This window comes from Numida meleagris, chromosome 6, assembly GCF_002078875.1.
Source record: "Numida meleagris isolate 19003 breed g44 Domestic line chromosome 6, NumMel1.0, whole genome shotgun sequence".
NCBI lineage: Eukaryota > Metazoa > Chordata > Aves > Galliformes > Numididae > Numida > Numida meleagris.
This window is the reverse complement of record NC_034414.1, coordinates 48,003,679-48,031,303: the sequence shown is the minus strand read 5'-3', so window position 1 is coordinate 48,031,303 and position 27,625 is coordinate 48,003,679. Positions and strand designations below refer to the sequence as shown.

The following is a 27,625-nucleotide window of genomic DNA, read 5'->3' as shown; positions in this document are numbered from 1 at the left end:
TTTAAATTAATTCTGACTGGCGTTTACACAATTTTTTCATTGTAGTGTGCACAGCTCAACTTAATCTTTCGTGTTCACCACAGAGTAACCATTCACTCCAAAGACAGACGTCTTTCATTGCTTGAATCATCTATTGCACAAGTTTTTTTTATGATGACGGGGCAAAGAAACAATAAGAAAATGAGCTACTGCCCAATGGGAGCTATCAGTGTTTGCCCTCTGTACCAAGCCTACTTCTTGCTTTGATTACATTGTCTTTTAGCTACTACGATAATCGAAGCAGATTTCTAGGATAAACTAGTGAATTCTGAGAAAGCACACTGCTTTATATAAAGGTCAGCAATCCCACCTGATGGTAGTTACTGATCTATGTGGCCGGACACAACTTAAAGCCACAAACATAAACCTAAAAATCAAAGACATATGATTTTCAGAGCACAAGGCACTGATTAATTACTCTGTTTCTAGAAGTTAGGAAGAATTCTTAACTGAACCACAGAATTCCTTGCTGAATTTAGAACTTTAAGCCACTCAGGTGTAACAGACTAGCTTCATCTCCCTCAAAAGAGAATCTCACATTACAAAGTTACTTAATATCTTCCCCCCACACCCCAAAGTATATCCAAAATTGAGCTATTTTAAATCTGTTTGAATACATTTATATAGAGAGCATAAGATAAATACTTACCTTGTTTAAATTCCTCAACCATGACCATCCGTGTGGAAACGGACACATTGTAGGTAGAGTTCTGCTGTGGGTATGCTGGTGTAATTATAGGCATAAGATGGTACCTATCACTGGGGTTTACCTATATATAACAACAGCCAATCAGTTTTCTTCAAGCATACAGATGAGTTAACAAATTTGGATTTCTCCCTTTGCTAAAATTGAGTCAAGTTCTAAGAGACCTTAGTCTGTCGACCAAGTAAACTTACAAATAGTTCAGAAAAAGTTTAGAATACAAGGACAATGCTTTGACAAAGGACACTATTCTGAACCAGCGATGTGGGAGGACCATAACCTGTCAGCACACTAAGATGCAGAAATCCAGAAATACCAACTGAACAGAACCATTTCACTCCCTTTAATAGCAACTAGCTTGTTATCACACCAAAACAAGGATACTTCATCACCACATGAGCATCTTCATAGGAATGACTGTTTTCAGACATTGTGAAAAATATTTATATTTTATTTCTTCAATTATGGAAAATAAAGAGCCAGCCTAAAAAAAGGAGGCTCTAGGTATCCTGAGAGAAGCAACACTTGCATTAATATATCTTTTATTGAACAGTACACGGGGAAACAAAAAAGGAGGGACAACACACACACACACACACACACACACACACACACAAAATACATTTAAAATGGCATTAGGATAGCAATCTTGTCCCACTATGTCTAACTGCACAGACAATTCTTTAGTATCGCATACTGATCTCACACCCACTCTCCCAGTAATAACAGTTAAGAACAGTTTTTATTCTTTGTCTCACATTATTTAAATGTGGACATGTCAGTCAGAAAAACAGATTTAAAAGACTAATGGCCTTACAACTCAAGCTCTCGTGCTTACACTATTCCCCTAAAATGATGAGTTGAACATTGAGTAATTTAAAACTGGTAAAACAGCAGTAAATAGTAAATACATCCACACTATCCCTTATTGAAACCTTTGAATATGAGCTATGTGTCTGTGATTAGCTGTTCCTTTGACTACCTGAAGGATATTAATGTCCAAAGCCCTTAATACGGGTGCTACAAAGATTATAAATAGTATAAACAACAACTTAACACACGAAGATATGATCTTCTTTGGTTAAAGATGAAGAGACGTTTACATATACAACTACATATAACTGAACCCACCGAACTGTGATTGTTGTATTGATGTGAATTCACTATAATTGCAAAAATTAACAGGGCTTAGGTCTGACAGAAAACAGCTGTAAGATAAGTAATTTTTCAAAAATGCACTGCTGCAAGGCATATTTAGTTATACCGGATAGTTAAGAACATCTATTGTAAAAGTTGTAGTAAAAAATACATTGTTCAGCAAGTGTCCTTCAAGTGGAAAGTTTACAAAATTAAGCTTTGTTGCACATTCAGGAGAATCAGAGGTTACTACGAAGAAGACATACCCAAATTTTATTAAATCAGAAATGAAGTTCACCTAGTATTCTTTAAGCAACTGAATGTATTGTACATTGTGACTTATAGGGGAAAAAATAATACACTAACCCTTGGGTCCCATACAGGCAAATTAAGATTGCATTCTTCTGGTTGTTTCAATAGCACTGGATTTGGCCATTCCCTGTTCAAAAAGATTGTAGCACTGAATAAGACTATGGATACAACCACTATGTTCAACAAACAATACTTTTGAATGTGACTCTTAACTCTCTTCTCAAGCATCATTTTCTAAAGACAAAGCTGAACTCAATGTAGCTCTGTATATAACTTCTAGTGTTGAACTACATCATAGCTGTAATTAGCTTCTCCAGAGCATCAGAACAATTAATTTCTATTGTTTTGGAACTTTTTAACAAGTAGTTTAGGTAACTGAAGTAAACTACTATAAATTCTCCTTGAAAAATACCTGAAGAGGGACAAATTCCTCAGTGAAAACTGATATTGAATCCATCTTCATGCTAGCCCTTTCACAGACAAAATACAAACACAGCTAGCACGATAATTGTTTCATCGCATCATTAAAAATACATAAATAAATACGAAAGAATTTTCCAATCCAAATTGCAAAAAGAAATCATACTGAAAGAAACACTAAAACACAGAAGTATCACTTATGTTCAAGATGTCTCTACTGTCACAAACACAACTAATCTTCCTTATAAAGAGCAGAGATCAAGTAATTGGTATTTGTAAATTAACGCTCCTATGGAATGCACATATAAAATGTACAACAGTATAAGGAATACAAATAGAGCTTGGAACCAATTTTTCTGTATCAGCCTCAATATCCTGCAACCTCAAAGAGGCTATAAAGCCTATGAATTCAAAACAGCGAAACTACAGAACTAAGGAAAAGCCACTCTCCTTGAAATGAAGGTGCATTTTGGTACAATGATTCTAAACATCTGTCCATGTCTCATGAAGAACACAGGTCTCCAAAGAAGTTCTTTCAGGAGAATCAGTGTTTGTAACCTGCAAAGTATACTTCCGTCCAGTTCATTTTAAATTTACTTGGAACTTTCCCATTGTTCCCGTAAGTTATACAAACCAGCTTTCTAGATAATTAGCTTAGTAATATGAAACCAAACACCTACATCTTCACATTCACAAAATTTTAGAAAGAAAAATAACAACAAAAAACTTTTGCCACTAGCTCTCTTGAACTGTATTTAAGCTATATGCCCAGACCAGTTACTGATACACCTTCTTTCACCATCATCCCTGTATCTGAATGTCAAAAGACTTCAGATTTTTGTTGCCTGTTTTATTTAGCTCTATATAAGGATCTTAGCCCCACATAAGGATGAAGAGTAATGTTGAGTTACAACAAATATTTAAGAAAATTAATTAAAAAACTAAGTATTTTTGTTTTGATTACTTTAAAATCAAGACTTGTTGAATGACTTTTATTGAAAAACCCAAGCTAACAACTTTCTGGCAGCAAGAACAATGCTTATCACTATCAACTTAATCTGGTAGCAGCTGAAAAAGATACCATAAAAACAGGACTAAAATTTAGTGTCTACAAAACAATTTTATTTTAGTATAAACTAAATTTTAAAAAAAAAAAACATACCATTTAGAAAATACCAAGAAAAATTTATGTACAAGAGTTGATGCTATTGCATTTGGATAAAGCTGGCAAGTTCTTGCTACTAGCATAGCCCAGGAAACACCGCCAAGGAAACCTAGTATATTGGAATAGATGTTGTGGCCTGTAAATTGAGAAGGAAAGAGACAAAAAGGAGAGAGTTATCAGCAACCTTAAGAGTTAATGAAAACTTCACAAGTTTTGGAATAAAACTGCTTACGTTTTGCCCACAGTTTGATAGCTCTCAGTGTTAACCTGAAGTTGTCAATGTTTGGTACTAGATGCAGAATTTCATCGGTTACCCGGCAACCTGCCAACAGAAAGAATCAGTTACATTTACTGCCTCAAGTTTTTTTGCTCTCTTCCTCTCTCACACCTTAACAGCTATCAAACTTTAGATCAGCATGCAAGAAGCTTATTTGGTACTCTGAACACCGTTGTTTTGAATCTGAAAACTTGATTATTTTGTCACTTGATAATTTTCATCTTGTTTTACTGCAGCACAGAAAACTTGGAAGCTTTAAATCAAAGCTCTGCAGGAATTAATGACACGTACAAGCTAAAGAGAACAACTTTTCAACATATTCATTGTATCATTACTAGATATTATCAGGCTTAAAGAATAACATTGTACGTGCTTATATTACTTGGTGTATTTTTTTAAAAATAAGAATAAATAATTAATAAATAGTTGCAGAGAGCTGGCTGCAAAAAAAAAAAAGTTTATCTGTTCTCCTAAGGTATAGAAGGAATAGGAGTAAAACGTGAGAAGACAAAACATGAATGCGCAAGGATCAATTTCACAAAACAATGGGAATTGTGATAATCCTAGCACCCCACTGCCAAAAATGTACAATTTTCACTTGATATTATCAAATGTTAAAACTGCACAGAAACCAGCGACACATTATGTGCTCCTCTCCCTCACATGCCAAGCTGCATACTGGCCAGAGTCCCAATCCTCCCCTACATAAATAGGTATTTTTTAGGCTGTAATATTATAGAAATTTAAGAGATACTCAAGCTGGTAAACTACTATAGACCCCAGCTCAAGCTGGTAGTATTTTGAGATCCCCAATCTATAACCTTGAAGTAATTCTGTGTAAGTTTATCAACACTGACATATACAGAAATTTTAAAACATGCAGACATCTTCATTTATAGAAATAGGCAGTGCTGTGCATTAACGTCTTCCAGTCTTATTAGTTTCTACAGGGCACGATTTATTCAATTGAAAGGAAAAGCTTCATAAAAATCTGGCCAACAAAAAACAACTCTCGTCCAAAACAATATCAGCTCTGATATGGAGTTCCTGTATTTTTAGCTAAGTCTGCAACTCATCTAATACATCAAACAATCTAGGACATTTATAAAAAGATTTGACAAAGTCTGTATAAAATTTGCATATACATACCATTAAGACTTCGTATGCATCTAATGTCTAAATTTTTAAGTAGGCTATCATCTCGGAGGTCTAAGTCCTCAGGAATAGTTTGCAGTGCTAATCTTGCAAACAAAATATCAATCTTTAAATAAAAAAAAAAAAGAAAGACATTAGATAGCTCTTTTTCTCTTCTGTAATCCATTTTCATAAAGTTGATTAGCAGTAAGTACAGCACTCCTTTCAGTGTAACTCATTTATTTAAATAATGCACAGTAACACCCCTCACAAACATTAAATGAACCGGTTTAGATGTTTCGTCTATCCTATGACTCCTTTTCCAAGAGGGTAAAACATACATTAAGACCAGTGCATAAAAATTATGCCCACTGTTAACGTAAAAATCCTCTACGGATAAGTACCACTTCTAGGTCCAGAATACTCTGGCATAGTAGAATTTTGTGAATTAAGAAAAGGTAAGCCAGTATTAACTTAAATAGTTAAGAGAGATTGTCAACAAACTACAGAAAAAGAAGAAGTTTCTATTTATGTTGGAAATACTATATCGGTTGCTCCAAAAGTAATGCCTCCTATTTATTTCCATGGAAACTACAACAGCTATGAAGAGCACAATAACATTATTTGATAGAGAAGACCCTCAGTAACAAAACGTTTTTCAACAGTCACTACACATCTACACATCTTCACCAATGATGAACAAGAGCCTGCATGCCACACGTGTAAAAATCTGCCTGGTCATCCAGAACATGGCTTGTCATTCATGTTATTGCTCTGACTGCTAAAACGTACCATTCACCACCCCTCTGTGCTCACATCCACTGTTCGGTCTCCATAAATGTTCGGCAAGTGAATGAATGTTAATGGGTGCCATTTTTTCCCGGCACGGAAGAATTCAGTTCCACACTTTTGCTTCATAAGCACTACCACATCAGAAGCCATTTCGTAAGACTGCCCCTCTGCTGCTATCTGTCACATGGCAACAAAATTTAATTCAATATTCTTGTGAAGGTTCAACCGCAACTGCCATACCACCAACATCTGCCTCTGACGTCATGGGCCAAGATAATAAAATAAAAGGCATTAATTTCAGAGCAGCTATCATACTTCTCATTGAAAGCAAGTTCAAAATGAACTACTATGACTATTAAAAGGCCTAGCACCTCTAAAGTTCTTCAATAATAAAAAGATTTTCCAAATCAATAAACAAATAGCCTGTTCCGTATCATATTGTGGCCAGAAAAAAAAAATACCTAAAGAAAGAAGCAAAAATCAAGAATATTCTTGCTTAGTTTAAGCAAGAACACAATGTATAAAGCACAACTAGCAGAAAATTCTGAAATCTAACTGACAAGATCACTACATAACTAAAGCCCCTTCCCTCAGATCTAATGTTTTCTTTACAGAAGAGAAAGTAACTACTGGCACCTTCTGCCTTTATTATTAAAGAAAAACCTTCCAATACCAATGTACTTGACACAAACACAAGCATAAGAAACTGTGGCCTAATAACACTCGCACATAAAAAGACTTGAGTTTGTTCAAGACAAGAGAACTATTTAATGCACAGACAGAAATATGGTTTAAGACTCCATTCATAAATCTAAGCCAACATAGTCCATCATTTTACAGATGATTGAAACAGAGCTAAATACTACTACACTTACAGCAGATTATCCTTTTACTTCCCTGTTTTCACTTTTCAATTTTGCAGAGAGAGGGAGAGTGCGTAAACACTAGTTAGAACATAAGTGAAAAAAAGAATACAAATAACCAACAATACCTATGACAAGTTTCAATATTTGGTATGAGTATTTAAGCAAAGTAAACAGAAAAAGTTATCCAGAAGAATGTTCCTAGTGTCCAACTGTACACAGACAGTAATAAACTGTCTGAAATAAATGAAAAGTCACATCCTAGCTTATTATACAGTATCACGTATCTCCGTGCATCTCTCTAATTTGGAATAAGTACATCTCTCCAGCTAAGTGTCAACTTACGTAAGTATCAGTGAAAATACAAAAATGTAAAGCTGGAACTGTGAGACGATTCATCATCTTCTTGAGACTCAGAAACTGCCAGTACCCTAAGGACTGTTACAATTGCGAGGAAGAGATCCAAATGACACTGGGAGAGAATGAGCTCTTGAGTCCTAAATACAATACTACACCTAACTATGGTTACTCTTTGAACTGTGTAATATGTCAGATAATTAGCATAGGAATTTTTTTCCCCACTGTGAACTACCCTCCTTACACCCACCAGTTAGAGGTTTATTCAGGTACAAGTCTGAGGAACTGTGCATATGAACACGTACATTTTTATTACATATTTTTGTCCAAGAAAAAGTGACAGGTTGTCTGTAAGATGGTCTGAAAAAGATTTATAGTATCTTTTCCTAAGAAAACAGAAACATTTTCTTCAGCTTGTCCCAAAATAGTAAAAACCAGGTTAAGCAAGTTTATCACTCCAAAAGAACTGATCTGTGAGGCTACAGACAAAATGGACAGAAGCAATAATTCTGGTCACCTTAACAAAAGCATGAGAGGTACAGGCAAAAGGGGCTACCTAACTCCCTTCAGCAACACATTTTTAAGATCTTCCTTTAGTATACAGTAATAAAGAAAATATTAATTTGAGTTTTGAGTAGTTAATAACTAATGGTAAAAAACTTATTGAAGAAATTTATGAAATAATTTCTACTCAATGTTTGTTCTTCAATAATACTAATACTGGTACCCTATAGGTCAGAAACTAATCAACACAAGTGGGTAAGAGTAAAAAAAGCAAAAAAGAACAGGGAGATGTTCACACAACTTCTTAAGCAGGTCAAGAAAGGCTAGTCTTAAAGGTGCTCTTTTAAGTTTCACAACCAAGGACTGCTGTCAATTACTTGAATATGAACTTAGTATAGTCACTTTAACAGAATTTGTATTCATCAGTATTATTTAAGGAAATGCTGAAATCTATGTTTTAACCATGTTCTGCCAAAATAAAATGTAAAATCTTTACCTCTATTCCATCAAAACATAGTTTTATAACTGGGACAAAAGCTTCTTCAACAGCCTAGGGGACAAAAAAAAGTTGTATTTTAATTTCAGTATAGAAAAGAACACTTACAATCAATAGCTAGTAGATCTGAACAATCATGATGAAACACTATTTTTACAGATGCTTTCCTCTGCTTCCAGTTTTATTTGTTAGTTAAATCTTTCTCCACCAGTGAGGAATTAAACACTGAGTATTATGCACTACAGGTGTCTTGACCTAACTTACTACCCAAATTCATACCAGCTAGCTAAAAAGATGTTACCTCTAGGTCCAACTTTCTTTTTCCTCACTACACTGTAGGTCATGATCAAGCTTCTTTTTATTCCCTCTTTTCCTCTAAATATTCTAAGACACCCTATGGAGATTTTTATTTTAACAAGCATATTACTTTCTATTTTTCTGCAATCAGGATTATATGAGAAATGACAAAAAGACATTGCATTTGCCTGTAAGAAATCAAGCATCTTTTCTAAACAGGGTCATTAACAAGATACTCGAACAAATAGTATCCCTGATAAAAAGAAGGAACGTCGTATCTACTCTGCAATCTGCTAAGAATGCCACCTTCCTGAACTGAGTATCTGAACGAGATGCAAACATGCAGAGTACTGTTTTTGTAAAAGCTTGAATCATAACTAAAGACATATACATTAAATTCTGAAGGTCAGATTATTAAAAAGTGTTCAGATGATAAAGCATTCAGAACAGTAGTTCCTGTGCATGTAGTATTACCACCAGATGTTTGCACTACACTGATAGAGTTACTAACTCTATGTTAGTAACTAACTGGGATATATGGAGCAAGAGAACACTGCAGAGACAGTCAAGTTTATTTTAGGACAGAGTAGGACTACACCAAAGAACACTTAACATGTGCCAGCAATTATCTTCATCTAAGGAGGAAGAACTGAAGCTGAGAAATTTTACTCTAACCTCACACTAAGAAAAATCAAATCTCCCACTAGCTGACCTAGGGAGGCTTGTCATTCAGGTATAATAGAGAATAAAATTATTTTTTTTGCTACTGTCTTTTTCTTTTGTAGGAAGGAAATCTTCTTCTTTACACAATGGCAATCTTGCACAAGCATCTAAAAATGCAACCTCAATTTTCAGATGCACAGTTAACAGGCAACATGGAATATCCAGTTAATATCAATCACTGTAATGGTTTACATATGCATGACATTAAGAAGTGTATTGTTGTGCTACTATTTTTAAAACTTTCATCAAAAACAAACAAGTTAGCCAGAAGGAGATCAGGACCAAATGCTTTTACATTTCCCTTCTCAAGCAGAAATTTCACAACGCAGTGCCAGAATATTCTGTCATCAAGATTTTGAAACTATTGTATCTAGTAAATGAAACAAACAACAAAAAAAATGCAAGAATCTCTGAATGTTTCACATATGTTGATAGGTTTTGCTACAGTTTAACCAAAAATCCACTGCAAGGCTTGACAGTAAATTTACAATTTTTTATTTAAGGGATCATCTTGCACTTCTAACTTTTCAACATTATCGCTTCAGCCAGCTGTATTAAGCAGATCACATACCCTCAAATCTTTTACTTCTTCTTGCTGTTTCAGTTTTTCATAAAATGATGTGAAAAAATCACTTCTTTCAACATGTCTTGGTGCAACACACAGGGCATCAATATCAGCACCTGCAAGTGTTTATTAACGCAAGTAGGTTACTCACACTTCACACAAATGAAATGTCAACAGAAATCAGATTTTTCTTCTAGAATAAAAGAAAATTTAATTTCTCTTCCTGTAGCTGCTCCCAAAGAAAAGTTAGAGACTTCTCAGTCATTCTGAGAATGACTTAAAAAAAGTTCATGCCAAGAAACACACAACACATATATCCTATTTTGCCATATTTACAATACTTTTCAAAGAACAAGCCATGAGAAGCCAAGTATGCAACCTTCTGTTTTTTTAAGCAATTTCCAATTTGTTTTCCCACCCCTCCTGCCTTTTTCCCAACCCACAAGAACATGGATAGATTGGTTTTTTAACTTACAATGAAGACTAGAAGTAGCTGACAAAAATCTAACAACACTTAAACATGACATTTAGAGATGTCACTATCTCAGACACAGAACAGTTTTTATAATAAATGCAAATTTTACCTTTCGTATGGACCCCTAATCTATAGGATCCAAATGTAAAAATTTTTCCTCCAACATTTTCTATTACAGACTGTGGAAGATTCTAAATGGAGCAAATAAAACTGGTTATTTTTACTCTAGCAAATTATAATAGCACACATAAAAGGAAAAAAAATCCATAAAATTAACGTTATTACAGATTAACATTATTTTGAGTAGCAGTTCACTCCTTATATAAATACGTTGTTTCTGATTAATAACGTTTAAGGTATAGTTACTACTGAAATAACAATCGCAGTAATGACAGAAAAGACCGAAGTACATTTTGCATTTGTGAAACTTAGTTGTAACATCACAACTATGCTAAACATTACTCCTTCAGTCTTGGAAATTGTTCAGGAGCTTTAAACTATTACGGATGCTCAACCCACCTTGCTTAATGATCATGCACTTTAAGCTGACTTCAAAATTATGAAGTTTAAATTTAAAGCAACAGAAAAATATTTTCAATATCAATATTTATTAAATTACTTTCATTCAGAGACATCACGATAACATTCTTTAATATAAGTTTTTGTTTGTGAGAACTGTTAATTTTGCAATAAAATTGTTTAGTTACATTTACTATCATAAAGATACCAAAGTTCCTAAATTTGTCTGCTTAAAGAACTCTTGAAGCCACGGCTTCACAGCGGCCAAAGACAGTTATCATTTCAGAACAGGACGCATTATGTTGCAATTTATTGGTAGTCACACAGCAAAAGACATGAAGAAATTGAAAACAAATTATTTTATAATGTATGTTGGATGAACTTCAATTAGTTTCAAATCTTACACCAGTCAAGATCCATTCTCTATTTTGTCTCCAAGGAACAACGTGTACTTAATGTGCTTTGTTCTTTCATAATGTCCTTTCTTCTTCTTCTTTTTTTTTTTTTAAATAACCTTGTACTTGTCTAAATGCCCATTTTGTAAGAGAAGCATACAGAATGAATACAACTCTAAACACGCTCAAAACAAAAACAGCTAAAAAAATCTAGGGTTTTCCCCTCCTATGATGCATCGTTTTTAAATTGGGAATATATTGAAAGTATCTTCCTGCAGCAGTCTTAGACTGAATTATTTCAAGTAAAATACATCCGTACCTTGCTTTCACTGATTTCCCGTATCCATTCCTTTACCAGGTTATTTAGTTTTCCCAAAATTAAAATCCTATTGATAAAACAGCAGAATCACAGACCATGAACTTAAGAGCAAAGTAATATATATTTTTAAAGACTTTGATTATCACTATATGATGAATCAACTAGTGTAACATGGTAGATCTAATTATAGATTTCATCTCTAAAAAACACTGAAACAAAGTCACTCTTAGAATAGTCACACTATTTTTTCCCTCCTTAAAGATATTTGAGTAATATAAGTTCTGAAAAAACGCAAGCATGCAAGATCTACACACATTTTAGGTAAATGGATTCTATTCACTTTCAAAACAAAACTGATTAAACCACATGAATCTTAAAGAACAGTGAGAAAAAAAAATTCTAACAAGCTTAATAACAACGAAAAAAAAAAGATGAGTAAGGGCAACTAAAACAAAACAGTTATGGGAAAAAAAATGCAAGCCAGCCTCCTAAATTTAAAGGTTATTTTAATCTCTGTGTTCTAAGGCATTCCTCTTGAGGGTAGAAAATAAATTCAGTATTTCAGGAAGCTTTCAAAAAAGCATCTGAAAGAATGCAAACATGCTTGGGGTTCAGTTGTTAACCATGTGAATTTTGAGATAAGAGAAAACTGGTACAATTGTGTTCACTCACCTGCGTTGCAGTTCTTCTTCCTCTTCAAATACACCGTAGGGTTTAAGGGTTTCAATCAATTTCTGGGTAAGCATGCAGTCAAACTCCTTGGGGGCAGCTAAACTGATAGGTGAGGTAATGCCATAATGCTTCTGTAGTTGTTGTGTTTGTGATCCCTGGGTTGTAACAGGACTAATAAAGACAATTGGATAATGTTACTGACAAAAACAACATATATATTTTATTCTTATCTGAGTAGCAAATACGACACATGCCAAGGAAAAGAATTTTAAGCCTGCTGATGGTCACATCCCAGACCAACTTGTATTAATTCTGAGTTACTATGGATAGTGGTAGAATTACTTTACTCTTGCACTGTTACAAATTGCTATGAGGCATCATCATCTGTATCAGATGACTTCACACAGAACATTCACCTAAATAAGGAAGCTTTAGCACATTCTGAGCTAAACAGCATCATATAGTTACCTTTAAGATGACTTCTCGCTAGCAATACAGAATGGTTTAGAGGAACAATGACAGCTCAATTTTTCTTGGCAAAAGTACTACAATTCTGTGAATCAAGGCTATGTGTATGTTTTAGGTTGAAAGGAACCTTTCAAGATCATCTTTTCAAACACAACAAATAGTTATCAGTCAAACTTCAAGCACAAGGACAGCAGTTAAGTCAATTCCCCATATTTCAAGGTTGTGAGAGGACAGATGAGCAAGCAAAAGAGTTTCAAGAGAAACACAGAGGTGAAGGTATCATAATATTATGAAATCAATAACAGCCTTCTTAGATTAGCATCTGGGGTACGTGAACAGCCATGCAGTTTTTCATGATCAGTATGCATTTGTGACACTTGTGTTTAAACACAGCCTTATTTTCGGAGCAGCTGACACTCTAAGGCTAGTAATTCTGAGCATTTCAAAACTAAATGTACTCCTACGAAACATACAAGTATTTGGACTCCATGACTGACGCATGCTATACTCATATAGTTAAAGGTTATCTGAACTAACAAAAACAGTTAAAAACCCATAAACTTACTCCAGATTGCAGAAATGATATATTTTTAACATGTACAATAGCCAAATTGTAACTGTTGAGAACTCATTACCCTTGCTGCTTATAAGCTTTAGAGATGTAAAAACTACCTGATTTAAATCTGTATTGAAGTAGCTCTAAATGTTACTTGCAGCATTAAAAACTAGTTTTATATGGATATATTGACAACTTTCCTCTAAGTTATGTATATTATTCTCCTGCCTTTTATACCTGAAAGTGACAAATCATCACGTACACCGAAAAGAACATTTTGAGTAAAATACGAAACAAACTTGTTAATCAGCTCTTACAAGACCAACATTATAATCCCTCATCAAAACATCTGAAGATAAGTAGCCATTATATAAACAGCTATTTCAAAAAGCTTTTCCAACAGCTAAAGCATTATCCGAACATTAAAGCAATATTTGTATAAAGATGTTTAATATTCAGTGTTACACTCTTGCTACACAACCTTACTCCTTCAACACTATAATGCAATGTTTACATTTAACACCAGATGTACATAATATTTTACTAGTTTTGGCTCAGATTAGACATTAATACTTCTTTTTCCTGAATTCAACTATTCATTCTACTAGGGAAAGAGCTCTATTATCAGTTTGGTCTACATCAGCTTTCATAAAATCTAAAAAGCAGTTTCTCTGTGTAAGATATTCAGACTGACCGCTTCTATGAAGGTCTCATTCTTGGCGAATCTAATGTTCCCCTGTGCATTACTGTATTATCACTCCTTCATGTTTACACACCTTATTACATTACCAAAAAAAAAGTAAAATTTTCAGCCTAACTACTACACTACTAAGAGAAGCCACTGCACAACTTCACTTTCACGTCCATAATTTCTGGTCATCATCTGCTCAGGATTTAATTCCTCACGTTCATGAAGACTGAATATTAATAAAAACATATTAACATGAACTGACCAAAGCCAACAAAAACAAATATAACTTTCCACAAGTTAAACTGATTTAAAAGTGATTTTGAGCCCTATAATTTGTGTTATTGCATGCTAAGGTTTTCCACTAAGCAAGTCCTAGCATAATTGTCCCGGTACAACTGCCTGTTACAAAAAGGAAAAAAGGAAGCAAAGCAGGAAAAAAAATACTAAAAACAGTACAGCAAAATCAATCCTTAGTAATCATCTCTGAGAACATTATTTAACACATCTGCCTCCAACTAAGAGGATTTAATTGCCTTGTGAATAATTTGGTAGTAGCTGAAACATTCATATAGTCCTCAGGACTTTTTGTGAACGAAACCACTTCTGAAAAAAAGCAATGTTCAGATGAATTATACAAAGCAGTAGTTCAAGTTAAGGATAAAGTAAGTTACTAAAAGATTTCTCTTTTTTAAGAGAATCTTCTGAGAGGTGACAACAGAAACAGAACTTTCAGCCACTTCAAAGAATCACACAATAACCCGAGTTGGAAAAGACTCATAAGGATAATCAAGTTCAACTCCAACTTTTTTGGGCTCCAAGCAGGACAGCCCAAAAATCAGACCATGTGTCTGAGAGCATTGTCCAGACACTTGTTGAACTCCAGCAAGCTCAGTGCCATGACCACTGCCCTGGGGAGACCGTTCCAGTGCTTGACCACTTAGTCAAAAAAATACAAGGTTCCAATATATAAACATCCCTTGCATGTTATGAACTTTTCTAGATACATCTCAAAGCAGATAGGTACATTTGAATTGCAATTTCTCTCTTCTTTTGCCAATCTTTTTTTCTAATTAACTTTCTTTTCAAATGTTACAGTTTATTTTTACATGTTTTTAAACCAGAAAGCTAAAACAATATTTTAGTTTTATTTGCATGTTTCCCCCATGGACTTGCTAAGCTTCACTCATCCATAGCTATATGCAATCCAACAGCTACTACACTTCATTGGAAAGTCTCACTAAACCCAGATTGGCAGAAACTGTTTTTATATATGTAAAAAAAAAAAAAAAAAAAAAAGACTCAGCTTTACTCTGACATAGAAACAATAAAGCAGACTCCTGAAGTAAAGTCAGTAATGCTGACAGAGTTCTCTATTGACATCTACTGAAGTTAAGGCTATTCTACAAGTTCCTTCACATACTTGTAATAATTGCATAAGATATAGCAGAGGTATAAGAACAGAGTGTAGCAGGTATGCCATTAAATGGCATGGAATTTGGAGCGAAATGGAGACTCTGTGGCCAAGTTCTGTGATCCACAGTAGTTCCCTCGGCAACACCGGGTGTCCTCAATGTAAGAGTCAGTACATCACATTCTCCTAAGAACAATGCCAGGATGGGGACCTGATGGCACCAAACTCCTTACCTGCTATCCCAGCCAGAAGTCTCTCATCTTTTTGACAAAATGCCATCCTTTGGTGAACTTTGCTCATTATCATACCAAAACACACCTCCATCCCAAAAGCTACCATCTCAAAGGCACGATCACTCTTCACTGAGTATGCACTCTGAATTTTTTTATCCTATATCTTTAAAAGCAAGGCATGAGAATTTTACACCAATCAGAATAAAAGTATGTAATGAATAGTGTGACTCGAGCTCCACTTGTAAGCCACTTTATACTATTTCTTATTTTACAAGAGAGATAATATGGAGAAGGGTATCACTGCAGACAAGACAGGACATCTCTGGCTCATGTGATCAGTGGACCGGCTGAGCCTCTCTTCCTCCTCTACACTGACACCTACTGGAAAAGGCTCACACACTCAACTATGCTGATAGCTTCACCAAGAAACACAGTACTCTCCGTAGAGCTTGTTTTATAACTAAGCGCACTTGGAACCAGGCTGTATCACTGTTAGTTCTTCGCGTGCACTTTGTGTTATTCTTGGTGAACGCACTCTGCAGATCGAGAATTATCACCAGCAATCTAAAAGAACCTGTAATCTGTTGCTAATAAACTGCGCCACTCACTAAGCTAGTCATGTGACTTCTGCATGGGCACAGCCAAAAATCTTTCAAACATCTAGCCAAGTGAGTTTTGATTGACTGAACACTGCTAGACTAGTAAGGGAGTTGTGAGTTAGCTCACTGAACACCGCTAGACAAATCAGGCAGTGCGCTATTAGTGAATTTGTAATTATTATCGTTCATATATTGAACTGGACTTCTGGTGCCAAAACAAGCATTACTCAGAAGACTGCCCTCAGCACAACAGCATATCAAAAGGTACCAGTGAAGTATAGAAGAAATGGTATTCGGCATGGAAAGTTTGTCTAAAAGTCATTTCAGGATGCAAAAAACTAATCAGGTTCTATGTAACTCACATTCATCCCTTTAAGTGACAGCAAATCTTTGAGATCATAATATGACAATTAACAGTATATCTTTCTTATTCTACCTCTGATGAAAAAAATCAAATTTCAAATAAAGCATTTGCTCACAGCTTTATAAATGGAAAATAAGTTATAACTGAAAAATAGAATTTAAGATCATGCGCTTATTTTTAATGTTGTATTGACATGTTACATTTTAGCCAGAAAATACTTATAATCCTAGACCTGCAGCGAATTTACACAGAGGGAAAGGACAGGCAAGCATCAACCCTAACCTTCTAGCTGAGAGGATTAGGGAAGTTAAGTCCCTAGGACTGGGGGTGGGAAGGCTAGTCAAGTCAGCTTGTCATTGAAGTTAAGCATTAACAAAAAACAAAGAGTATTAAACTAAAACAGAAAGTCCCAACCCAACCATTCAATCTTAACAAAAGGGTTTGGTAGGCCCTGTCAGGGTCCAGCAGACATCTCAAACCATGCTTATTTACTTACTCATTTTAATGAGACTGAACTTTTAAGATCATGAAGATTACGATACTGTTTGAGGCTGATTTTGCTGCTTCTAGTCAACCACACACACACACGAAGATCTGACTCTTGAACTATATAAAAATAAATGTAAAATACTTGCCAATAACACAGTACAAAAAGTTGCAGAAAAAAAATGTAGACAAATTTAAAGACACTATGGCTCTTGCTTTATTTTGACATGAACATTCAAAAAGCATATGCTCTTCATGCAGTTTACACCATCAGCAAACTGGACAAACCACAGCTACAGAGGTTTAATTTCAAAGCATGCAATAACTCATAAACATTAATCTCAAACTCTCAGCAAAATGCACCTGTAATGTAGTTTTTTCCCCCACTAGCCCCTCTCGCACACAGAAAGTTCTAGTCTCTACTAAGCTCACAGAAACATAGCTAAGATACCTTTTTTTTTTCCCCTTCAGAAAACAAAACAGGACATATCTTTGTACACAGTTACCAATACTGAATCAAAAAGAATAAATCCAGGTAAAACAGCCACAGCTGAAGCAATTTTACAACAGTGCAGAAGTGGAAGAAAAAATAAGTTACTGTGTTATTACTGTGTCCAGACACATACAGCCAACACTGACAAAACAAGAAAAACCATAGGCTGTCCTAAAATAGTACCAGCAACCCACAGAAAGTTAACTTGTTTAACTTCAGTCAGGAATTCTGGCTCAGTCTTGCCTCCAGACATGAATACACATCTTAAGCACTCTCAGTAACTATCCTCTCTATTTACTGGACTACACCAGTAAAATCCAGTCTGTCTTAAATATTGATAAGTCACCCATGTTAGGTTCCTGAAGCAATGCTGGTCATCACAACATCTGATCAATCAACTGGGCCTAAATTCACAAAGCTCAAGTTCCAGTATGTTAGATTTCACAGAAAGTCTTAACAAGACTTCTCCATTAGGGATTGACCATGTCAAATTCAGATTAAAGTTTTTGGTTTAACGCTCATGTGTTAACCACACAACATTTCAGAAATATAGGAAAAATCTCAATGAATTCTGCACAAACCCATCACAGGGAAACACACCTTTTAACTTAAGACAATCCAGCTTCAAAAGGTTTCCCGAGCAAAAGGTTTTAAAATTTAGCAAAAAATTAAGTGTGTAAATTGCCAATATGGTTTGTTCAAGGCACCTAAAACAGATACAATGACAAACAACAGAAGTATGGAAGAAGAGATTCAACTATGGTAATCATTCTCGAGATCCCTCCGGCTCATCTGTCTGGAGCAGTCTTTGTACAGAATAGCAAAAACAGCATGTCCAGACACACACCCATCCATGACATTCTTACTAACAACAGTTTCAGATGTTCCTCTAGTTAAAACAGCAGAAACTTGTGCTGGAATTCATAGGCAGCAACTGAAACAAACAACAACAAAAAAAAAGCCACCCAAGATTTACTGCTATTCTTGAGACAAAACACTCAAGGTAGTAATTTGAGAAATTCTGTGAGGTTGAATCAAAAGATATCAGGAAGCAGCAAACAAAAATAGGAATCAGATGAAATATTTCAACATTAAGAGATTAACATGTCTGGTGCTTTCTGGAATTAGTAAGAATTTAATTCCTTCCAAAATTCAGTCTATAAAAACCTGAGCCCTGTTCAGAAATACAACAGTTATCTAGTCCAAACTGAGACAAGCCATTTTCAATACCATATTTCTTCTGGCATAAAATTAAAAGTGAGTAATTAACAAATCAAGAAAACAATTATTTTGTATGTATCTAAACCAAAGATCAGTGAAAACATTCTCACTCAGGAAGTAATACTTTTTATAAACTTGACTTTCTACAGCAGACTGGAAAAAATACAAACCACTACCCATGTCCCAAAACTCTAAGACCAGAGTTAGCAGTATCAACAACTTTCATAGCACTTCTGACACTTAAGTGGTCAGAATGCTGATTCTATGTACTTTTTACCCTCATGGTTAAAGAAAAAAAAAGTTTTTTTGCAAAGACCTCAGCAGATGTGTAAGTTCAGCAGAGAAGCTTTACATGCAATAATATCAGCAGTTTAACAGGAGACAGACTCCTACTTCTGTTCCTCTGCTTGGGGAGACAGAAAGGCCCAGGTTACATGAAGCGGCTGCATCATCAATTTACAGAAACACAGCAACCACTTCATTGATTCCGAAACTTCACTCCATAAAATCTTGCCCTTTCTGAAATATATGAGGCTCAGTAAGCTTCATTTCTCCCTATCATCCTATGTTCTAGATAATGCTCACCAACAAGTACTCTTTATCTAGCAGTTCACTAAAATGTATCTTTGCAACAGGAGAAATATTTGTTTGTTTCCAACAAGCCTCTTAATAAACAAACAAAAAAACCCTACAAAGTTAGTCACATAAAGGAAAACTCTTCTTTTACACACAGGATTAATGAGAATCATGGTAAACACTTCTAAGTCCCTAGGATAAATTTAATGGTTTTATTAACCATGAAAAGGCTTCCGCAAAAATATAAAAATACCAGTGACTGGCATCAATGGAACCTGAGTTTGCTCTCTTACAACTGAAGTACCTCGTATGCTGCACACTTGTTGAGAACTTCAATCTAATGCTTTTGACATAAAGACTTATGACAGCTGCTTGTTACCTGAGAGATCAGCTCTGACTTGGCTTGTCAATAGCAGACAGCACCCTCAAATAAAAAGTTTAAAGGGGAATCTTGAAAGATCAGGAAAGATATACATTAGTGCAGTTCTAACTATCCAGTGTTACTTAAGAACTTGTAGTTAAGGTATCAAACTTCCACACCTTCCAAAGTTGAAGACCATTCATTAGAAGTAGCACAAAACTTTGAATGTTGTTATGGAACACTTGGAATTTACACAGTCACAGCAAAATAAACTATGAATGAAAGCAGACAGAACACTTTCCTGTTTTCCTGAAGAAACAAACAAAAATGAAACCAACAAATCAATTAAAAAAAATAAACAGCAAACTTTGAAGTTGATGGCAACTTTTCATTCCCATAATGAACATGTGCAAAACTTATCTATGAACACACTGCATTCTCAGTACACATACCTCAGAAACTACTTGGGATGACCACTTTCCCTACTACCTTCACCCACTGTGTTTGTTCTGCCACAAACTTTTGTTTCAAATTATCTGCGCCGCGATGAATACAGTAGTATTTTTGATTCAATAAAGCAAGTACAACAGGCAAACCGGGCTGTTCTGTATGTGAACTCTACACACGTACAACAGTGACTGCAGTAATTCCAAATTATGTGGAATCCAATGTCCCGCCCTCCCTCAAATATAAACATACCTTATTGCTAGAAGTCACTTGGCTCTCTACCCATCTCTGCACCCTTGACTTATTCAAAATAAATTGATCTTTTCACAAAGACTACGGAACAAAAGAGTTATCTCAACCATGTGCCGTCAAAACGGCAGAGAAGGAAAAAAAAAAAAAGAGGANTCACTCATCCATAGCTATATGCAATCCAACAGCTACTACACTTCATTGGAAAGTCTCACTAAACCCAGATTGGCAGAAACTGTTTTTATATATGTTGAAAAAAAAAAAAAAAAAAAAGACTCAGCTTTACTCTGACATAGAAACAATAAAGCAGACTCCTGAAGTAAAGTCAGTAATGCTGACAGAGTTCTCTATTGACATCTACTGAAGTTAAGGCTATTCTACAAGTTCCTTCACATACTTGTAATAATTGCATAAGATATAGCAGAGGTATAAGAACAGAGTGTAGCAGGTATGCCATTAAATGGCATGGAATTTGGAGCGAAATGGAGACTCTGTGGCCAAGTTCTGTGATCCACAGTAGTTCCCTCGGCAACACCGGGTGTCCTCAATGTAAGAGTCAGTACATCACATTCTCCTAAGAACAATGCCAGGATGGGGACCTGATGGCACCAAACTCCTTACCTGCTATCCCAGCCAGAAGTCTCTCATCTTTTTGACAAAATGCCATCCTTTGGTGAACTTTGCTCATTATCATACCAAAACACACCTCCATCCCAAAAGCTACCATCTCAAAGGCACGATCACTCTTCACTGAGTATGCACTCTGAATTTTTTTATCCTATATCTTTAAAAGCAAGGCATGAGAATTTTACACCAATCAGAATAAAAGTATGTAATGAATAGTGTGACTCGAGCTCCACTTGTAAGCCACTTTATACTATTTCTTATTTTACAAGAGAGATAATATGGAGAAGGGTATCACTGCAGACAAGACAGGACATCTCTGGCTCATGTGATCAGTGGACCGGCTGAGCCTCTCTTCCTTCTCTACACTGACACCTACTGGAAAAGGCTCACACACTCAACTATGCTGATAGCTTCACCAAGAAACACAGTACTCTCCGTAGAGCTTGTTTTATAACTAAGCGCACTTGGAACCAGGCTGTATCACTGTTAGTTCTTCGCGTGCACTTTGTGTTATTCTTGGTGAACGCACTCTGCAGATCGAGAATTATCACCAGCAATCTAAAAGAACCTGTAATCTGTTGCTAATAAACTGCGCCACTCACTAAGCTAGTCATGTGACTTCTGCATGGGCACAGCCAAAAATCTTTCAAACATCTAGCCAAGTGAGTTTTGATTGACTGAACACTGCTAGACTAGTAAGGGAGTTGTGAGTTAGCTCACTGAACACCGCTAGACAAATCAGGCAGTGCGCTATTAGTGAATTTGTAATTATTATCGTTCATATATTGAACTGGACTTCTGGTGCCAAAACAAGCATTACTCAGAAGACTGCCCTCAGCACAACAGCATATCAAAAGGTACCAGTGAAGTATAGAAGAAATGGTATTCGGCATGGAAAGTTTGTCTAAAAGTCATTTCAGGATGCAAAAAACTAATCAGGTTCTATGTAACTCACATTCATCCCTTTAAGTGACAGCAAATCTTTGAGATCATAATATGACAATTAACAGTATATCTTTCTTATTCTACCTCTGATGAAAAAAATCAAATTTCAAATAAAGCATTTGCTCACAGCTTTATAAATGGAAAATAAGTTATAACTGAAAAATAGAATTTAAGATCATGCGCTTATTTTTAATGTTGTATTGACATGTTACATTTTAGCCAGAAAATACTTATAATCCTAGACCTGCAGCGAATTTACACAGAGGGAAAGGACAGGCAAGCATCAACCCTAACCTTCTAGCTGAGAGGATTAGGGAAGTTAAGTCCCTAGGACTGGGGGTGGGAAGGCTAGTCAAGTCAGCTTGTCATTGAAGTTAAGCATTAACAAAAAACAAAGAGTATTAAACTAAAACAGAAAGTCCCAACCCAACCATTCAATCTTAACAAAAGGGTTTGGTAGGCCCTGTCAGGGTCCAGCAGACATCTCAAACCATGCTTATTTACTTACTCATTTTAATGAGACTGAACTTTTAAGATCATGAAGATTACGATACTGTTTGAGGCTGATTTTGCTGCTTCTAGTCAACCACACACACACACGAAGATCTGACTCTTGAACTATATAAAAATAAATGTAAAATACTTGCCAATAACACAGTACAAAAAGTTGCAGAAAAAAAATGTAGACAAATTTAAAGACACTATGGCTCTTGCTTTATTTTGACATGAACATTCAAAAAGCATATGCTCTTCATGCAGTTTACACCATCAGCAAACTGGACAAACCACAGCTACAGAGGTTTAATTTCAAAGCATGCAATAACTCATAAACATTAATCTCAAACTCTCAGCAAAATGCACCTGTAATGTAGTTTTTTCCCCCACTAGCCCCTCTCGCACACAGAAAGTTCTAGTCTCTACTAAGCTCACAGAAACATAGCTAAGATACCTTTTTTTTTTCCCCTTCAGAAAACAAAACAGGACATATCTTTGTACACAGTTACCAATACTGAATCAAAAAGAATAAATCCAGGTAAAACAGCCACAGCTGAAGCAATTTTACAACAGTGCAGAAGTGGAAGAAAAAATAAGTTACTGTGTTATTACTGTGTCCAGACACATACAGCCAACACTGACAAAACAAGAAAAACCATAGGCTGTCCTAAAATAGTACCAGCAACCCACAGAAAGTTAACTTGTTTAACTTCAGTCAGGAATTCTGGCTCAGTCTTGCCTCCAGATATGAATACACATCTTAAGCACTCTCAGTAACTATCCTCTCTATTTACTGGACTACACCAGTAAAATCCAGTCTGTCTTAAATATTGATAAGTCACCCATGTTAGGTTCCTGAAGCAATGCTGGTCATCACAACATCTGATCAATCAACTGGGCCTAAATTCACAAAGCTCAAGTTCCAGTATGTTAGATTTCACAGAAAGTCTTAACAAGACTTCTCCATTAGGGATTGACCATGTCAAATTCAGATTAAAGTTTTTGGTTTAACGCTCATGTGTTAACCACACAACATTTCAGAAATATAGGAAAAATCTCAATGAATTCTGCACAAACCCATCACAGGGAAACACACCTTTTAACTTAAGACAATCCAGCTTCAAAAGGTTTCCCGAGCAAAAGGTTTTAAAATTTAGCAAAAAATTAAGTGTGTAAATTGCCAATATGGTTTGTTCAAGGCACCTAAAACAGATACAATGACAAACAACAGAAGTATGGAAGAAGAGATTCAACTATGGTAATCATTCTCGAGATCCCTCCGGCTCATCTGTCTGGAGCAGTCTTTGTACAGAATAGCAAAAACAGCATGTCCAGACACACACCCATCCATGACATTCTTACTAACAACAGTTTCAGATGTTCCTCTAGTTAAAACAGCAGAAACTTGTGCTGGAATTCATAGGCAGCAACTGAAACAAACAACAACAAAAAAAAAGCCACCCAAGATTTACTGCTATTCTTGAGACAAAACACTCAAGGTAGTAATTTGAGAAATTCTGTGAGGTTGAATCAAAAGATATCAGGAAGCAGCAAACAAAAATAGGAATCAGATGAAATATTTCAACATTAAGAGATTAACATGTCTGGTGCTTTCTGGAATTAGTAAGAATTTAATTCCTTCCAAAATTCAGTCTATAAAAACCTGAGCCCTGTTCAGAAATACAACAGTTATCTAGTCCAAACTGAGACAAGCCATTTTCAATACCATATTTCTTCTGGCATAAAATTAAAAGTGAGTAATTAACAAATCAAGAAAACAATTATTTTGTATGTATCTAAACCAAAGATCAGTGAAAACATTCTCACTCAGGAAGTAATACTTTTTATAAACTTGACTTTCTACAGCAGACTGGAAAAAATACAAACCACTACCCATGTCCCAAAACTCTAAGACCAGAGTTAGCAGTATCAACAACTTTCATAGCACTTCTGACACTTAAGTGGTCAGAATGCTGATTCTATGTACTTTTTACCCTCATGGTTAAAGAAAAAAAAAGTTTTTTTGCAAAGACCTCAGCAGATGTGTAAGTTCAGCAGAGAAGCTTTACATGCAATAATATCAGCAGTTTAACAGGAGACAGACTCCTACTTCTGTTCCTCTGCTTGGGGAGACAGAAAGGCCCAGGTTACATGAAGCGGCTGCATCATCAATTTACAGAAACACAGCAACCACTTCATTGATTCCGAAACTTCACTCCATAAAATCTTGCCCTTTCTGAAATATATGAGGCTCAGTAAGCTTCATTTCTCCCTATCATCCTATGTTCTAGATAATGCTCACCAACAAGTACTCTTTATTTAGCAGTTCACTAAAATGTATCTTTGCAACAGGAGAAATATTTGTTTGTTTCCAACAAGCCTCTTAATAAACAAACAAAAAAACCCTACAAAGTTAGTCACATAAAGGAAAACTCTTCTTTTACACACAGGATTAATGAGAATCATGGTAAACACTTCTAAGTCCCTAGGATAAATTTAATGGTTTTATTAACCATGAAAAGGCTTCCGCAAAAATATAAAAATACCAGTGACTGGCATCAATGGAACCTGAGTTTGCTCTCTTACAACTGAAGTACCTCGTATGCTGCACACTTGTTGAGAACTTCAATCTAATGCTTTTGACATAAAGACTTATGACAGCTGCTTGTTACCTGAGAGATCAGCTCTGACTTGGCTTGTCAATAGCAGACAGCACCCTCAAATAAAAAGTTTAAAGGGGAATCTTGAAAGATCAGGAAAGATATACATTAGTGCAGTTCTAACTATCCAGTGTTACTTAAGAACTTGTAGTTAAGGTATCAAACTTCCACACCTTCCAAAGTTGAAGACCATTCATTAGAAGTAGCACAAAACTTTGAATGTTGTTATGGAACACTTGGAATTTACACAGTCACAGCAAAATAAACTATGAATGAAAGCAGACAGAACACTTTCCTGTTTTCCTGAAGAAACAAACAAAAATGAAACCAACAAATCAATTAAAAAAAATAAACAGCAAACTTTGAAGTTGATGGCAACTTTTCATTCCCATAATGAACATGTGCAAAACTTATCTATGAACACACTGCATTCTCAGTACACATACCTCAGAAACTACTTGGGATGACCACTTTCCCTACTACCTTCACCCACTGTGTTTGTTCTGCCACAAACTTTTGTTTCAAATTATCTGCGCCGCGATGAATACAGTAGTATTTTTGATTCAATAAAGCAAGTACAACAGGCAAACCGGGCTGTTCTGTATGTGAACTCTACACACGTACAACAGTGACTGCAGTAATTCCAAATTATGTGGAATCCAATGTCCCGCCCTCCCTCAAATATAAACATACCTTATTGCTAGAAGTCACTTGGCTCTCTACCCATCTCTGCACCCTTGACTTATTCAAAATAAATTGATCTTTTCACAAAGACTACGGAACAAAAGAGTTATCTCAACCATGTGCCGTCAAAACGGCAGAGAAGGAAAAAAAAAAAAAAAGAGGAAGGGGCGGGATAAACGGAAGCGGAGAGGAAACAAGGCCAGAGTCGCGTCTCCCTTCGCCCCTCCAGGCCCCCGGCGGGGTGACGGCGCGGCGGGCCCCAGACACGAGGCTGCGTGCCGGGGACAGTGCCCGGCCCCGCGTGGCGGCGGGAGGGGCGCCAGGGGGCGCTGTGCCCCGCAGCGCCGTGCGGCCGTGGCGTGCCGGAGTCACCGCGGGCCGGGGGAGTTCCGCAAGGACAGGGGCTGGGCTGGGACCGTGCGAGAACAGGCACCTGGGTCTCTTCCGCCCGCATAACGAGGAAAAATCGTTCCCTCAGGGCCTGTGGGAGAGGCTTTGCCGGCACTCATGAAGGAAAGGGAAGCTTCGCGTTTGGCGGCGGGATATAAACACGCGCCGCCCTCCCGCTTGATGCCGCCTGATCCAGCGCTCTGTGAGAGCTCCGCGCGCATCGCCTCACCCTGCGGTCGCTACGAGACCACGAAAGAAACAGCAGCGATAAATTAAAGGCCGCACCAGCGTCTCCTCCGGCGCGGGGAGGAGGCAGGAGCGGGGCGGGCTGGGCCCGCTGTCCCTCACACTGCGGCACCGGAAGGGCGCGCGGCCGGCAGGGACCGGGAGCGGGGAAAGGCGAGAGGCACAGAGCGCTGAGCGGGGCCCGCGAGGTACGGGCCTGTAAGTTGCTCCGCGAGGCTTCCAACTTACAACGGCATCGTCTCTCCGGCTCCTCCTCCTCCTCCTCCGCCGCCGCCACCACCACCGTTGCCGCCGCGTCTTCCCCTTCTCCCTCCTCCTCTTGTTCTTCGTCCTCCCCCACCGCTGCCGCCTCCGGACCGGTCACTCGCCCCGCCGGGAAGCGGGAGCCGTGACCATGGTAGGGGCCGGGGCGAGGGCTCGGAGGGAGGAGAAAGCCCTTCGTTGGGCCCGGCCGCCGCCGCTTCACTTTCCTCTTCCCCTCCGGCCTTCTAACATGGCGCCCGGGCGCTACCACAGCAACGTTCTAGAACGGGGGGGGCCCTACGCAGCGGAGCGGCCACCCCCGCACGGCGAGCACGCTAGCTCGTCCGCGCATGCTCAGTTGGCCGCGGGGCCGAAAGGCATCCTGGTAGCTGTAGTTCCGGCGGGAAGTGCGCCGGGGTTTGAAAACAAAGCTCTAACGGCCGTGAGGCGGCGCGTGCGCACGGCGCGGCTGGGCAGCCCCTAACCCCGGTGGTGCCGGGCTGACGCGGGTCGAGGCTGGGACGCCGGGCTGAAGGGGTGGGCAGGAAGGAGGCGAAGCGCTGAGAGAAGGTTCTGCGCTGGCGCCGGCCGGCCTGGGCGCACGGGAGCTTTTAACTGCCTCGGAACTAATGCGGCGCGGCTCCAGGCAGTTCGGCTCCCGCACCCATGCCTGGCGCCAGGGCCCTTGAGGCTTGGGAGCAGGCCGCCTGCAGAAGGCCACTCCACCTCGTTTATTTGAATAAAAGAGGTAATTCTGTTTAGGCCCGGGCTTAGCTTTTGTTTCTGCTCACCTACATCAGCCCTGTTTTTTTTTTTGTTTTTTTTTTTTTTTTTAAGCCCCACACAGAACTGAGAGATTGTTTTCTAATAATTAGTTATGAAAGCTCTGTCTGCAGTAGATGTAGTTTATGTCAGAAACTTAGAATCATGGAATAGCCCGAGGTGGAAGGGAGCCATAAGGATCAAGTCCTGAACTTCAAACAAAAAAAAATCCTTTGCTCAAGCTGCTCACAAAT

General features: G+C 37.3%; 1 protein-coding gene across 3 annotated transcripts in view; it reads right to left on the bottom strand.

The window, feature by feature from the left end:
- PAPOLA (poly(A) polymerase alpha) overlaps positions 1-26,857 on the bottom strand; it is a 46,866-nt gene extending 20,009 nt beyond the window's left edge. The window contains exons 1-11 of one of the 3 annotated variants that reach the window (XM_021403924.1): positions 26,595-26,857; positions 12,165-12,335; positions 11,493-11,559; positions 10,369-10,450; positions 9,791-9,900; positions 8,200-8,253; positions 5,203-5,314; positions 4,009-4,098; positions 3,774-3,912; positions 2,246-2,318; positions 689-809 (exon numbers count right to left, since the gene is read on the bottom strand). In XM_021403924.1, the coding sequence (XP_021259599.1) occupies positions 689-809; positions 2,246-2,318; positions 3,774-3,912; positions 4,009-4,098; positions 5,203-5,314; positions 8,200-8,253; positions 9,791-9,900; positions 10,369-10,450; positions 11,493-11,559; positions 12,165-12,335; positions 26,595-26,602 (1,027 nt within the window). In that variant the 5' untranslated portion in view covers positions 26,603-26,857. Of the gene's footprint in view, positions 1-688; positions 810-2,245; positions 2,319-3,773; positions 3,913-4,008; positions 4,099-5,202; positions 5,315-8,199; positions 8,254-9,790; positions 9,901-10,368; positions 10,451-11,492; positions 11,560-12,164; positions 12,336-20,322; positions 20,428-26,594 lie in introns of those variants that run through there. The other 2 variants (XM_021403923.1, XM_021403925.1) reach the window with 2 other exon arrangements.